This window comes from Cucumis melo, chromosome 2 (assembly GCF_025177605.1).
Source record: "Cucumis melo cultivar AY chromosome 2, USDA_Cmelo_AY_1.0, whole genome shotgun sequence".
Taxonomy (NCBI): Eukaryota; Viridiplantae; Streptophyta; class Magnoliopsida; order Cucurbitales; family Cucurbitaceae; genus Cucumis; species Cucumis melo.
The window spans coordinates 13,402,659-13,418,798 of record NC_066858.1 but is presented as its reverse complement, the minus strand read 5'-3'; the positions used below and the strand labels follow the sequence as shown (position 1 = coordinate 13,418,798).

Genomic DNA, 16,140 nt, shown 5'->3' with positions numbered 1-16,140 from the left:
CATAATTACATTTTATAAAGATTTAAAGATTGAATTAGGGTGAAAGTGTATTTAAATGTAAAAATAAAGAAAAGATTAAAAAAAAAAATGGCAACGTGGCAGTTAGGTGTTGGTTGGAGGGAAAAAGGAAAATGGGGGAAGTGAGAGTAGATGAAAACGGGGGTTTCTGATGAACGCCCAGTTTGGCTTTTTCTTGTGATTTTGGTTTTTGTCTTTTAAAAAAGACGGAAGCTTAACCATAACCATGTGTTCGTCATGCAATTTTCAAGATAGAGAAACCAATTCTTTTTTCTTTTTTTCTTTTTTCTTCTCTTGTTTTGGGAATTGAAGTTTGTGGTCTATGCATGCAATATGTTCTTTTTTGTACTTTTTCCATTGTGTTCCTTTTTTTAAATATATATATATATATATATATATATATATATATATGTAAGAATTCATTTGATCAAATATATAAATTGTATGTCATTGACAATTTGCCCACATAACTATTTGATTATACTAAAAACAAAAATATTTTAGGTGTTTTAGGACCAAGAATGTAATGTATTAAGTCGTTATAATTGAGCCGTGTTTTGTTTAGTCGTAAAATTTATGTATTCATGACCTAATAAGATATGAGTTTACGATACTACTCATTCCAACTACATCTAGTTTCTTGAGCTAAATACCTTATTTATTTATTTATTTTAAATTGAGGCTTTAAACGTTACTTCTATTGAATTTTTTTGTCATCGTGTTTTCACCGAGCAATATTTTGAAAATTAAAAAAAAAAATGATAAACATTATTGTGGAAAGATAATTACACTTTTCACAAAATCAAATTGTTATACATCGATTTTTAATAAACATATTTCAACATATTAAAATTTTTGTTATACTTTTATTATTTAGGAAAGTTTTTAATTTATATCAAACTTTGGGGTTTTGTATCAATGTAAACTCTAAACAAATAATTGCATCAATTTAAATTTTAGAAAGTTATTGTATCAATTTAGACCTCAAACTCTTACGAGTGTATCAATTAATACCCTAAACTTATATAAATATATTAATTTAGACCATCCATTATGTTTTTACTTGGATATACTTATGAAAGTTTAGGGTTTAATTAAATTCATATAGGTACGAGAGTTTCAAGGTTTAAATTGATGTAATTATAAAAGTTTAAGGAATATTAAATTGATACAACTACTAGTTTGAGGTTTAAATTGATATAATTCCCAAAGATTTAAATCGATACAATTATTAGTTGAAGGTTTAAGTTGATACTTGCACTATTATTATTTAATAAGGATCTTTTTGTACATATTTTAGTTGATTTTAAATTAAGATGTTACAATAAATTTTCAATGATAATATTTTTAACTAAACCACGATGTTACTGAAAGTATAAACATTGTTCACATCACATCAATTAAGAATTCGAAGAGTTCATTGTTATTTATATTACTTCGAAGTCTTTTAGTAAAACTACGAATCAAAATGTCAATGATAAATTGTGCCTAAAATACACTTATTGTATTTACCATCTCTATTCACAAAGAATTCATCCTTCAAATGATAGCAAAAACTTACATTTGTAAGTATAAACTTACTTTAATTATATATTTCTTTCTTTTTATACAAAAAAAAAAAAATCCAAATATTTGTTACATCCGATGTTATATATTATACTAAAAGAAACAAAAATTCTCAGCCTATTGAATAAAAACAAAATGTACCTAACTATGGTATGATCTAATTTTTGAAAATTTACTTTTGCGTTTGACTTTTGATGTTCTGATCTATCTTCTTGGGAGAATTATACCATTTAGGTGTTCTATAAAAGCTCATTAAAAATATATATTTTGGGAAAACTAAACAATTGAAAGTTTTATTTTGGGTGTTTTATAACTACACATCTTAATATTGTATTAGCTAAGACCCTATATATCAGTTATCACCATATGAAATTTGAATTAAATTTACATCAAACCCACTCCTAAAAGTACGTAGGTGTGTGGTGTGTAGGACTTTTGCTTTGATCTCTTAAAATCTTTGAGTTAATGTCTTGTGAGACTTGTGTTGATTTCTAGAGATCGTAATAGGATAGACCATGGTTTGGTTTCTCATGAGCTCTTTGTTTTCATTGTATATTTGGTCTGGTAATCCTCGGCCTCTTGGCTTTTCAACCTTATTGAAAAACTAAGTTGGGAAGGTTGATAATTTTTCTTTGTTATAGTGTTTTGCAAAGAAAACTTAGGTGTCTCCTATAGTATCTTCGTTTGTGTATCCTTCAAAATTGTTCAATCGTAATTTGTCGTATGAAAATATTTGTTTTTTAATAATTTTTTTTAGTGAATGGTGTAGAATGGATGCACAACAATTGGTGCATCACGTGATAGTGTGATACACCAAAAGTATGACAACAAAAAAAGTAGTGGGTGCTTAATATACCGATTGAGAAAAAAATATTTTGAACAAAATACTTATTATAACGTAATTCAAGTTTTTTTTTAATTGCATTGGTAATAATTTTTATGGATAATAATTAAGTGTATGCTGCCCTTTTCCAAGAATTATACCACCGTTTATCTCCTTTTTTTATCTAATCCAAAGCTTTTCCTTTTCTTTCTTTTTTTGGAAATTTATGAAAATGAAGTGCTAAATTATATTCTAAGAACTTCGACTCTTCCAATGTTGGATTCAAGTGTTCTTGTGAGTTTCTTGTTTCATTTTAAAGAAAAACGAACATTTCGCCGTATCAAAATTAAAATAGGTACATCATTCATCTACTTTATTTCAAAATTAGTCTACTCATCATCCTCTTTCGTAAAATTACTAATATTGATTCTATTATTTTAAAGATTAAAATGGAACATTATTGAAATCTTAATAATAATAAATTTGGAAATATATAAGCTAAATATAAACAAAATTCAAAATCCAAGAGACAAAATGATATTTTTTTTTTCTAATATTAAGAAGTTTTTTTATATGAGTTACATTGATTAAGAAAACAATTAAACATAGGTTAGAGAGGGAATAGTCTTTTAGGTAATATTATTAATTACATTTAACTTATTTTTCCCTTAAGACTTCGCTACTGATCTTTCAATTTGGTTGACGTGTCTTCATAGAAAAGAACCTATCATTTAATGAGAGCATAAGTGTAAATAGATTAGGTTTTGAATTTGTCGCCAAATTAAATTAAGAATAACTATAAGGGAAATTTTTATAAATATAACAATCACTACGGCCCATGTCACAAACCGGATGAAGTTGGTATTTTTTAAATATTTTAGGTTTACTCTTTCGTCTTTTTTTATTATCTTTGTTGCGATTTCTTTTCATTCTCTTTCTTCTGTTTTTTCCTTCTTTCTAAACTGTTATTTGGTTGTTCAAGATCGTGTACACTCGAAAAAAAAAAGCGTTGTTATAAACGATGTGTACTTTGTAACGCCCCAAATTAAGGTAATTTATTTTTAGTTATCTTAAGTTTAATTTTGACAATTGTTGAAATTTTTTGGATGTTATTTGATTTAATTGTTGAAAATATTTGATTTGTAGAAATTAGAATTAATTAGATACTTTAGGAAAACATCTAATCAATTGAATTTAAAATTTATATTGAATTTGTTTTTTTTTAAGTTAATTGTGTTTGAAGATTTGTATTTGATAGAATTTTGAATAATTATGTATAGGAATATATAATTAATTGAAGTTAAAGTTAAAATAATTATATTAGGAAGATAATGTAATTATTTATTATTTTGGAAGGTGTGATGTGATTGAAGAGAGAGTGAGATTTAAGTTTAAAAAAAAAAAGATTTGATGGGTTTAAATGAAGAGAGAGGGTAGAGATTTTATTTGAAAAAAAATAACGAAAAAACAATAGAAATGATAATAATTTTATATTATTATTAATTTTCTTAAAAAGGGTTTCGGGATGCTCGTGTAACTATTCATCTTCTTCTTCCTCATCACAAGAAAACTCTAGTGAAAACCCTAACCATCACTTGCGTCGCCGCCGTCTAGCCTCGTCGACATTGAAAGCAGCCCACAACCCGAGCTACTCCTTCGTCGCAAAGTGTCGCGTCATTCGTCCAGTTGTTGCTCCGTCGCTCGTGAACCAACACGAGCATCACCGCACGTTGCTTACGTCGTCGGTCGTTCTAACCGTCTCCGTCTTTTCGTCACCCATCCTTATTTTCGTTTTGTCTCCTCTGTCGTCCGCCAATCGTGTCGGCTCTCCGTGGCGCATCATCTGCCTTCCGCTGCAGTTCATCAGTCGTCCGCCAGCTGATCGTCAGCGTCAGCCAAGCACTCGAGCTGCATCTGCGTGAGCCGTCTTTGTCCACCAAGCCGCACATGCAAGCCGACACCCATTCCAAGCCAAGCCGCCAACCCAGTTTTAATCCTATTTAACCTATTTTTTGGTAAGTTTTGGTAAGTTTTGATTGAGTTTTTGGCATACCCAACAAATATTACTTTTGAACCCTAAATAATTTAATTTTGGATTTATTTGGTTAGATTTTAACTACAAGTTTGAGCAATGGAATTTTTCTCCAATCAAGGGTAATTTGGTTTCGACCTCAATTTTGGGTAAGTTGAATTAAGTGGATTTTGGGTCTTTAAGCAACCATTAAATTATTATCTTAGTATTTTATCCTTACTGTTTATGATTTTTTTAGGAAGTTTAACCTTGTTATCAGGATTGTATTTTTTCGATTGAGCTAATCTCCAGGTAAGAGATGCTCCTACTAGACCATTGAATTGAAGTAAGAGCATTAATGTAGCTAAGATGCATAATAAGTTTATGTTTATGATGACTGATAGTCATGGCAGAGTTTATGTTTTTAACGATAGCTATGACTGAGTTATGATGATGTTGATGTTAATGCATAAAATATTAATCTCATGCTATGATTAATGTTCATGTCATGCTTATGATATTATGATTATGCTACATGTTATAAATAGGGTGTACTGTTAGCTTTATCTATTAGAGTCGTACTCACATGGGTGTCCCTCCGGATCACTACCTTTTTATGACTGTGTGATCCGACGGGATCACTGATCCAGTAAGTGATGATATGTTTACGGGTGACTCGACGGGGTCACTTACAGCTCGATTATCTTAGTGTTTCTTTCGAGACCACTAAAGACCAGTTTTGTCGTAGGTGTCCCTTTGGGTTCACCAAAGACCAAAGAGGTTCTTACGAGATCACAGATTGTGCGTGTTCGAAAACGTGTGAGTTTAGAGGTACCACTTTACAGTACTTTAATAGAAAGTTAACAGACACCTAGCGGGACTGGTAGTAGGTCCTTTACTGAGTATATTTGTATACTCACTCTTTTATGTTTAATTTTCAAGCAGAGGTAGAGGTAGGGGTAGAAGAAAGCCAGTGAATGACAAAAAGTGACTGTGGCGTGCCATAGGGAAACACTTTTGCTTTCGCCTGATGTTATTAGTTTTTTATTTCAGTATTTATGCACTTTTAATTTTACTCTTTTAAAACTAGATAGGGTCCGAGCTAGGAATTTGTGTTTAGATTTATTTTTAATTACCCTTGTTTATTTATGATTTTAATGAGTATTTGAGGTTTTGATTATGAACATTTATTTTATTTTTCCATTTTGATTTAAGAAGTTTGATTTTCCTATCAAGTAGTAATGATCTCGGCTTAGTATAAAGAGTCGAGTCGTTACAAAAAAAATAATAGTCAAATCTAAAGGATCATATATAAAGAATCTTGAAAAAAATCTTTTAGATTGGAGTAGCCAAATTTAAACAATCGTGTAAAAAAAATGATCCAAATTTAAACGTATCAAAAGAATTTAAAAAAAACATTTAGCCAAATCTAAACGATCGTGTACTAAAGAATCTTGAAAAAACAAACAATCGTATAAGCAAATCTAAACGATCGTTACCAAAAGAATCTTGTAAAAATTCGTTTAGCCAAATCTAAACGTGTATCAAATTTTGAAGAAAAAAATCTCTCAAATTTAAACGATCAAATATAAATGATCGCGCGTAACCAAATTAAACTAGAACTGAAAAAATAAATCGTATCCAAATCTAAACGACCAAATATATTATCCACATTATTGACGACGTGGTTAACGTGACATTTCTAGTATTATCCATTGTGGGCTTGTGGGCTTTTTCAGTTTTGAAAATTGTTCAAATATTTTGCCACCTTATTATATTTTTTAAAAAACCCCTTATTAGAATGAGTATCAATTTTTAAAATAATAAAAAAACATATAGCAGTATTTGTTTTTAGAAAAATGTAAATATAGCAAAATTTAAGTGATAAATTTTTAGGGTGGATAGATTCTAAAAGTGATTAAGTGATAGATCAATATTTACAACATAATTTATTAATGATACACTTTGACATATTTTACTATATTTACAATTTTCATGACGTTACTTTGTATCATAATATTTTGAATCTTACCCACTATATATCCATTAAATTAATAATGTGTATGTACAAATCAAATAAACAGATAGTACTAAGGAGTTAATTTTTATTAAAACTAAGTGTTTATTGTTTATTCACCCAATTTTATTGATTTTCATAGGTATTTTAAAAAAAGAAAAGAAAAAACTGTCATAAATTCTCTTCATTTTTCAAAGAAACAATTTTACTTATTTCATTCATTTTTTTTTTTCAATATATGGATAGATGTTAACATCTATCATTATCTATCAATTTTAATTTTGGTAAAAGAAAAAAGATTTCAAATTTAATTTCATGTATGGGATGTGTGATAAATTAAGTCAACTACTTAAAACACATACATCATCTAAGTTAAATAATCGAATTATGAAGATTTTAAGCTAAATGTTTAATGTTCAATAGGTGGATTCGAATCTGTGATTTCAAAGTGAGTACATATGTCAATATAATAGTAGTTTGCCTTTAATTTGGCACTAATTAATGTTACTTAATTTCAACTTTAAATAACAAAATAGGTATTTCTCCATCAATGCCTTCAAAATTATATTTAAAAATGAATTTACGATCATAAGATTTTAAAATCCACACAAATCAATTTGATTTGTTCGGTCAAGATTGACTCTAGATAAATACAAAACATCATGCATCACCTTTCAACCTAGTAGATTATATAATATTTGTCGTAAAGCAACTCTAAAATCTTATTGGAACAATTTAATTAGGTTGATCATTCCTATAAATACATCACTATAGCTTCATATGAAGCAAATTGAATCATACTCTCGAACTTTCTAAGTTTCATGCTCGAACTTAAGTAATGGAGTTCATGTGGCAAGCGCGACAACTAAGATTGTGTAAAAAAATTATGATATATTCGATGGAGATCCTAAGTCAAAATATAAGATAAAATGTCTCTTTATATATACAATTAAGCATGTGCTTACAATCTATGCATTAGCTTTTGGCCAAATTATAAATTATGATAATAAATCTTTGTTTATGTTTAGTAGCAATATAAGTTTATTTATGCTGGGAACTTTAATTTGGAAGGATTTGGGGATGACCCACGGAATCTCTAGGTCGTTATTTGGGTCTTTCTCCATAGGTTTGACAATATAAACGAGTATTATGATAGGAAATTTAAAGACAAGAGCGTGGAAGAAATCGCAAAGGTGGAGGAATGATTTTTTTTCTCGTAGTTGGTTGAGTTGGAAGAATTTGTGTGTGGATAAAGATTTTGGTGGAATGGGGTTTAAAGATATCTCAATGTGTTTAATAAGGCTTTTGTTAGCCAAAGCATGTTTGGGGAGGCTAATAAAAAAAAAAAAAAGCATACTTGCCTCTTTCAACATGTGTTGAGGGGAGATATTTTTGGATTGGATCCTTCGTTAGAGCCTATATTTAGGTATGAACCTTTGACGTGCATGGAGGAGTATTTTATGGGGTCGAGAGTTGTTTATGAAGGGATTTAGGTGGCGTGTAGACGACAAACATTCAGTTAGTATTTAGGAAGACTATTGGAATGGGGTGTGAAGAGAGGCAAATCACTTTGGGTTTGTGAGACCATCTTGTTGGTTGTCATACACTTGGGGGAAGCCCAAGTTTTTCAAGTAAAGAGTTCTAAAATAGAAGAACGAAAGATATCTTCGAGTGAGAGGGAGTCTATATATAAGTGATATTAGGGAGAGTCTCACATATTTAAGTATATGGAATAATTGACATGACCTTCATTTCTAGAAGTGGAAGGTTCAATCCTTCATCCCCACAATTATTGTACTAAAACAATTATAATTCAATAAAATTTAAATACGCTTTAGAGTTGAAGTATCGTTACTACAACCAATATACAATTAAAAATGAAATAGCCAACAACTTTTGAATTGTTTCATCTCGAACTCCTTGAGTGGAGTAATTGAATCTCTTAACTTACAAGAATAACAATAACAACCACATCCTAAAAACTAGGATATATTAACTTGGAATGCAATATGGGTTTAAATACCTTTGAAGAGAGAAAAACCAAAACAAAACAATAAATGTTTAAAAGCAAACTCTTTTAAACATTCAACCTCAATATTCTTTTTAGTTTAATAATTACAAAAGCAAAAAAAATGGAATTTCATCCACACATTTCAAATGGAGATGGATGTCATAATTAGGAAGCAAACTAATTGAGTATACGATTACTTAGATTACATTTACTAAATAAGTATATAATATTTTGGAATACATTTACTATCCTATATGGGTTTTGTTTGTTTGATTGGTATGGATATTAAATATTCTTTATTTTTATTTTTATTTTATTTTATAGTACAAAATATTATCCATGATTATATAAAAAATTAAATAATATATATTTTGTTGTACAACTTTTGTTTGTAAGAATTTTAAAATGAGTATTGCTTAACCTATTGCTGTATCATATATGATTTCTTTTTTTTTTTTTTTAAGTTTTTCAATGTGAATAAAAATATATAAATAGTTGTACATCAAAACATTAATCATACAATACAGTATCAAAAACTGTCTAGATAATAATAAAAGTTTATCGATATTTGTTAGTATTTATATGATAGTAATCATATATATTTTGTAAATATTTTCTACAAATTTATTATTTTACAATCATTTTCTAATATTCATAAAATTTAATTACAAATTTTACTTAAATAGGCGTGTATTAATAGTAAATAGTCAAACTAATAACAAAAGTCTATATCAAATAGCTACCACAATATCAACTATTTATAACATTTTTTGAATTTAAACAATATACTGATATTAACCATTTTTAACAAAAGAAACAACCTTATAATTTTATTTTATTTAAAAGATAATTTTACATCACAACAAAATCTGTAACTGAAGTTAGATATAAAATATCAATGTCGACCAAAACACTGACATCTCAATTTGAGAAAAAAAATGTCAATGAAAATATCGATAAAAAGTCGATGATGATGGATGTATATCGAAAATTTTGAAAAATAAAAAACTAGTAAATACACATTTATATGCATTAGGAGCATAAAATCAATAGTGTGTTTAATGTCAACAAAAGGATTTTTAATTTGTAATAGTGCAGTTAATTAGTAGGTTAGATGGAGCATGAAGTGATTTAAATTAAAATTATCATTTGATGCTGGAGACGGAATTATATTTATCGTTTACATTCATGATACTTTTGTTGCTTATGCTTCATGGATCTTTCAACGATAAAATAAAAACATGGATTTATCTCTCAATATATCGAGTCTATAAAAACGTGAAATTACAAATAAGAATATCTATAGTTTAATGAAAATCAAGCTCTATCGTCAATCTGGATAAAAGTAATATATCCAAAATTATCTAATCCAACGCTCTCACGACATATAGATACGAATTTAATATAATAGTGATTTACATTTCTTTTACCGATAATAAAAATTTGAATTTAGATTTTTTATAATTAAATATTAAGGAGCTTTTGGAACAATGAGCGAGTTATTATAGTTTGATTAGAATAGTTTGTATTTGGGCATAGATTATTTTAGTTTGGATTGTAAATAGCATGTGTTTGATGTGAAAACTAGTTTAATTTGATAAAAAAAATAATAAACATCGTAACAAAGAATAAAAAAAATGATGAATGTCAAATAGTAAAATGTATAAAAAATAGTAAATATTGTAGCAAATTGAAAGTTTTAAAATATTGTTTACCGAATCTAATTAGAGATTTTTAAATAGTATTCACTAGATCAAGAGGTGATTATTATAATATTTGTCCCACGACTCCTAAATATAAATCAAACCAACAAAACGGCTATTATTCCATCATTTAATTTCGAATAAACTTAGAACAAAAAATATATATATGAGATCTTTTAAAGAAAAATGGCAAACTATTTAGCTTTTTAAAACAAAACTATTAAAGAATAAAATTTATTACAATTTTTTTACGAAAATATAAATATTTTGTCAATTTTTATATATATATATTAAAAAAGTATTTGTTTATATTTAATGGAAATGGTAGAAAAAATACAGAAAGTGGAAAGGCAAAAATGGAAGATTCGAGACAACGAACAAGCCGATTAGAGACGGCACAAATAGAGAAACAACAAGTTCTCCGTGGCCGGCCGGCTACAGATTTACCACCAACACATTTACGAATAATCATGAAATTTTTTTGAAAAAAGTTAAAGACAAGGTAGAAGAAGCCATCCACTACAGATCCGATTTCAACCATTATTAGGCAAAATAAAGAAGAAAAAAAAATAAGAAATTAACCTCCATGGCCGGTTTATTATATCTTACAGCTAGCTTCCGTATTCAATTAAATGCCAGCCCTAACTGTAATTAGATTATTCGAACTCGAGATTATATAAACTATCCATTTCCTTCCTAAATTTTATCGTCATTTTTTTTTTTTTTTTGGAGGGGGCGCTAGGGGGAAGGGGGAAGTTGAGAGTTAATGGCGAAATCCACAGCGCAACAGGTTCAGATTAGGGAATCGAATGGGAATAATGTTGTAATGAAGACTAAAACGAAGAGGACTCGGAGGAGTGTTCCAAGAGATTCTCCCCCTCAACGGAGCTCGATTTATCGCGGCGTTACTAGGTTTTTGATTTATTTGTTATGGATCTTGACTCGGGCATTGTTGATTCTTTTGTGGGTTCTTCATTGTTGTTGTTTTTGATTATTTGGGGATTTTTGAATGGTTAGGCATCGTTGGACGGGGAGATATGAAGCTCATTTGTGGGATAAGAATTGCTGGAATGAATCGCAGAACAAGAAAGGAAGACAAGGTAAACTTAATAGATTTCCATCTATGGTGTAAATTCTTCTAGTTTTTCTTTGAAGTTAAAGAAATGTTCTAATTGTTCTCCCACTTGTGTCATAAAAGTGGAAGACATAGACATCCCGAATGTATTCAAATATTATTGCTTTCTTTTCGGAAAAACTATTCTTTCTCGTTATTATAATGTTTTCTTGTAAAATATTGTTATATAATAAGTCATGATCGGACATTTTAATGACATATCAAAAGATAAGAATTATTCGAAATATTTTCAAACTTTTATTGAAATACGATCTCATCACATGTTACATTTTTCTACTAAAGTTGAGTATTGCCTGTAAAGAACCATTTAAGAAATGTTGGGTAGTATCAAACATTCTTTACTAGAGCTAAACCCGCAAAAATATTATTGACATATTTTTGCTCATAATTATTATTTACTATGCAAGTATAGTCGTAAGTCATAATAATGTGTAAAAAAGAATGTTGGCGATTAAGAAATAGTTTGTAGTTAAAAATATTTTATCAAGATCGACTATACTTTTTTTTTTTTACCGTTCTCTTAATAAATAATTATTTTAATTATTATTTGAAAAAAAACTAAATTAAATTAATCATTTCTTAATACCAATTTATGACAAAATTTAAAAATAAAAAAAAAAGACTTAACGAGTGAAGTATAATGCCAAAATTGTTAGATTGAAATTTAATTAAAAACATCATGAAAATTTTAAAATAAAATAAAACTGCAATCAATAAAATAAATTTTTAATGATAAAATGATAAAAATATTATAGATATAGGTATACATTCCACAATAGAGTATGATAAATAAGGTTTAAATATAAGTTGTTTGGCTAACTTGGTTGCATTGCTATGGCTTGGCATCGCTCATGATGGAATGCTCTACTCAAAACGCACAGTTTATCTTGGTAAGTTATTTATTTAGTTATCATAATTGCAATTTAATTTAATAAAAGCTATTAATTAATATTCTAATACATTTATTAATGAGTGTTAATTCTGACCCTCTTTTGGTGGTATTTTTGAAAAGGTGCATACGACGACGAGGAAGCAGCAGCCCACGCTTACGACCTCGCAGCTCTAAAATATTGGGGCCAAGAAACCATTCTTAATTTTCCGGTGAATTATTATTATTATTATTATTTTCTTCTCAACTACATAGACATGTAATAAATAATAAACCAAATCCTATAGTTTATATTACTTTTGTAATTTCAGCTAACCACGTACCAAAAAGAGCTGAAGGACATGGAGGGCCAATCAAGAGAAGAATACATCGGGTCCTTGAGAAGGTTTAATTTTGATTTTTTTGGTTAATTATATTTAAGTTTCAAAGCATAACTAAGGTAATTGAATTTGATCAATGTAGCTAATTAATGTTGATAATTAATTTAATTTGTAGAAAAAGCAGTGGGTTTTCTCGGGGGGTTTCTAAATACAGAGGCGTTGCTAGGTAATTTAATTTGTTTTTAATTTGCTTAATGGAATATTTAATTTGATTTACCATGTTAATGCTTTTTTCTTTTTATGTTTGATTTTTGTTGAATTTGTAGACACCATCACAATGGTAGATGGGAAGCTCGGATTGGCAGGGTGTTTGGCAACAAGTATCTCTATCTTGGAACATATGGTGTGTATGTATTTATGTATGATATAATATATACAATTTTAATTTTTTATTCATTAATCCTATACTTTGTTTTATAAAAAATTTCTTCAACTATACTTATATTTTAAATAACATAAGATTAATTCGTTGAATTTAATAGTTAAACTCTATTTGAGTTGGACTTAGTACTATTTTAGTGGTTAGCGTTTTGGCGTTGTATCTTGATTGTTTAATTTTGATTATTATACAAAAGTGAAGTTTAGTCACTTGTCATTCGTTTGTAGATTATTATTTTAGACTATGTTAAGTTGTGTGTTTAATTTGTAGTTGTAAATATAATAAAGTTTTAATTAAATATGAATATGGTAATTTATCGATATTTAATATATTCATGAATTATTGCCATAGATGAGTTTTTACTACAAAGGCTAAAGAGAACAATACGTAAAATCCATGCCCTTTTTTTCTAGTGAAAAGATATTCTCATTTAATGGTTAGAGTTTGAGTTTATCTCATTTAGTTTTAATTTTGTCTTTCAATTATAAGATGGTATGTTATTACATTTGACCGGATTTAAGTTTTGTTTCCATTTTGGTCTTTAGGTTTTCAGTTTTAACACTTCTGACATCAATTTTTTCACTGTATAATATGAGGTGTTGTTTCAAATCAAAGTTTAAGGACGATCAAAATTAGTTAAACTTAATTGATTATTATATTTTAATTATTTTAAATTTATTAACCAGACGTGATTTTAAAATTTATTTGGATAGAAATTTAAATATCGAAACTAAAATTATAATGTTATTAAATTCATGTAGAGTTGAAATAAGCTCAAAGTTTTTCAAAGTAACATTTAAAAATTTAGGAACTAATTTTCTTTTGGTTTTGTCATATGCTAACAAGCAATACCATGGTCGAATATGACAATGTATTCTTCATGTATATATATTCTCTATAAAATTGTATTTTACAATTAATATAAACTGAAATTGAATGTATGTGAAGAAAAAAAAGAGTATTGGGGAAGTAAATGATTATAATCTAATTATTTGAATTTGAAACTTGAATTTTGGTAGCGACGCAAGAAGAAGCAGCTACGGCGTACGATATCGCAGCCATAGAATACCGTGGACTTAACGCCGTTACCAATTTCGACCTAAGCCGTTACATCAAATGGCTAAAACCAAGTAACGACGTCGTTTACGACAACAACCGCATCCTAACCGTCGATTCCATCCTCCCAAGCCCTAAGCAAGAACTCGACCTAGCCCTCTTCCCATCGGACCAAAACCAAAGCAGCACCGATTCAGCGACGCCCGAACCAATCGCCTTACCCCCTTCGCACCGATCGACCACCTCCACCACCAACACCACCACCACCACCACGTCAGCTCTCGGCCTCCTCCTCCAATCTTCCAAGTTCAAGGAAATGATGGAGATGAACTCCGCGGCGGAGTGTCCTTCGACGCCGTCGTCATCGGAGCAGCTCGAACAGCGGCGATGTTTATTTCCGGACGATGTCCAGACTTTCTTTGCGTGTGAGACCTCGGGATCTTACTGCTATGGAGAAGCGGATGATGCAATGTTTAGCGACTTCAATTCTTTCGTTCCGCCGCCGCTATCGCATTACGATTTCGTCGATTAGAAGGAATGCGATGGGGAGAATAATTAATTGATTGTCTGGAACATTCGTTTTAGAATTAGATTGAGGACTTTTTAGCATTTGTTGATTATTACATACATATACATATATATATATATATATATATATATTTTTTTTTTAATTTGACGAAAGAATGATTGATATACCGATGAAATTGTGGTTATGATTCATGTCAATGGCTACAAACTGTATTCAACTCTGTGCTAACCGCTTGTTATCTAATATAAATAATTCTTCCCTTTCTTCTTCTTATTATTTGGATTAACTTCTTATTATCTCATAATATTGAATTTAAATTTCACAGTGTTATAATTTTTTTTTATTATACATATTTATCGATACTTTAAGCTTAGTTATGATACTGTCCAAATAATAGTTAATGTATATATAAAAAATAAATAGATGAGATTAATAATAAATACATGAATTAATTTAACTTACACTAGTTGATGAGAGTTTGAAGGTTGGTTTCTTATCCCAGCAACTATTATTCAAATAAAATTATGGAAACCATAACTGAAATTTGTAATTCATGAAAAATGAATTTTGTTATATTTAGATTTTCTATATATTTAAAATGAAGTAAAACAATTAGGTATAATTTTTGTAGTTGTGATATATGAGTAAAAAAGAAGGGGCTTTGGGGAGGTGGCAAAAAATGATGGTTGAAAAGCAATGGTAGGCTAAGCCGCCTTTGCAAAATTTTAAAATTCCCGCCTACGCCATTTTCTTTATCTAAAATAAATTGGATTGTCTTGCAAAAAATAGTGTTGAAAACGAGTTTGAATTCTCTTTTTCGATGCATTTAATATCTCAGACCATTATTTCTGTTTGTGTTTGCTCAGTAGGTTAAATTATATTTTATAACTATCAAAAATCAAATTTATGGTTAAAAGGTTTCGTGGAGTCAATTTTAGGTAATTAAAGTTTATACCTTGTTTCAAACTAATTAGTAGTTTTTAGATCTTTCGTGCATCTTTAACATACTTAGCCGTTAGATTTACTTTATGGTTAAGTATCTTTAAACTACAAGAACACGTTTTGAAGCGAGAAGTAACTTATAATAGTCTACTAGTGCAGATTTGAGGAGAGTGGGATGAGTTATTTTAGCCCAACATCGCAGTTGGGGTATAGATTAGCAAAAGAGGGGATTAGTGTTATTTTACTCCCCTTATTTTACTTCGAGATCCCTACCACGCACACTGTTCCACTCCTTGCCACACCGTTCCATTCTCTCGTCCGGGTGCATGTCGAGACAATTGAAATTTTTGTTTTTCTCAGGGTCAATCTGGGTCGAGATCGACCCTGAGGTTCTTCTCAAAATTAAAAGCTATTTGAAGGGAATTTCTCAACCTCTCTTGAGGACATCTTGGGGCAACCTCAGCGCTATAGCTAATGTAGTATGATCTTGGGCCAAAGTTAGCCCGAGATAGCCCCAAGCTAAAGAACATAAACTAATGTAGTATGATCTCGAGCTAAAGTTAACCCGAAATAACCCCAAGCTTAATAAGACAAGTTAATGTAATATGATCCCAAACCAAAGTTGGTCCGAGATAGCCCCGAACTAAAGAACATAAGCTAATGTAGTATGATCGCCCGAGA

General features: G+C 29.3%; 1 protein-coding gene across 1 annotated transcript; it reads left to right on the top strand.

Annotated features, from left to right (window-relative positions):
- The first annotated feature begins 10,915 nt into the window (after positions 1–10,915).
- On the top strand, positions 10,916–14,738 carry LOC103487326 (AP2-like ethylene-responsive transcription factor At1g16060). Its single transcript, XM_051081541.1, has 8 exons — positions 10,916–11,061; positions 11,167–11,249; positions 12,297–12,385; positions 12,485–12,558; positions 12,669–12,719; positions 12,820–12,896; positions 13,952–14,089; positions 14,132–14,738. Exons 1-8 carry the CDS (start codon positions 10,916–10,918, stop codon positions 14,518–14,520), a joined length of 1,047 nt encoding a protein of 348 aa, XP_050937498.1. The 3' UTR covers positions 14,521–14,738.
- The last annotated feature ends 1,402 nt before the right edge of the window (positions 14,739–16,140 follow it).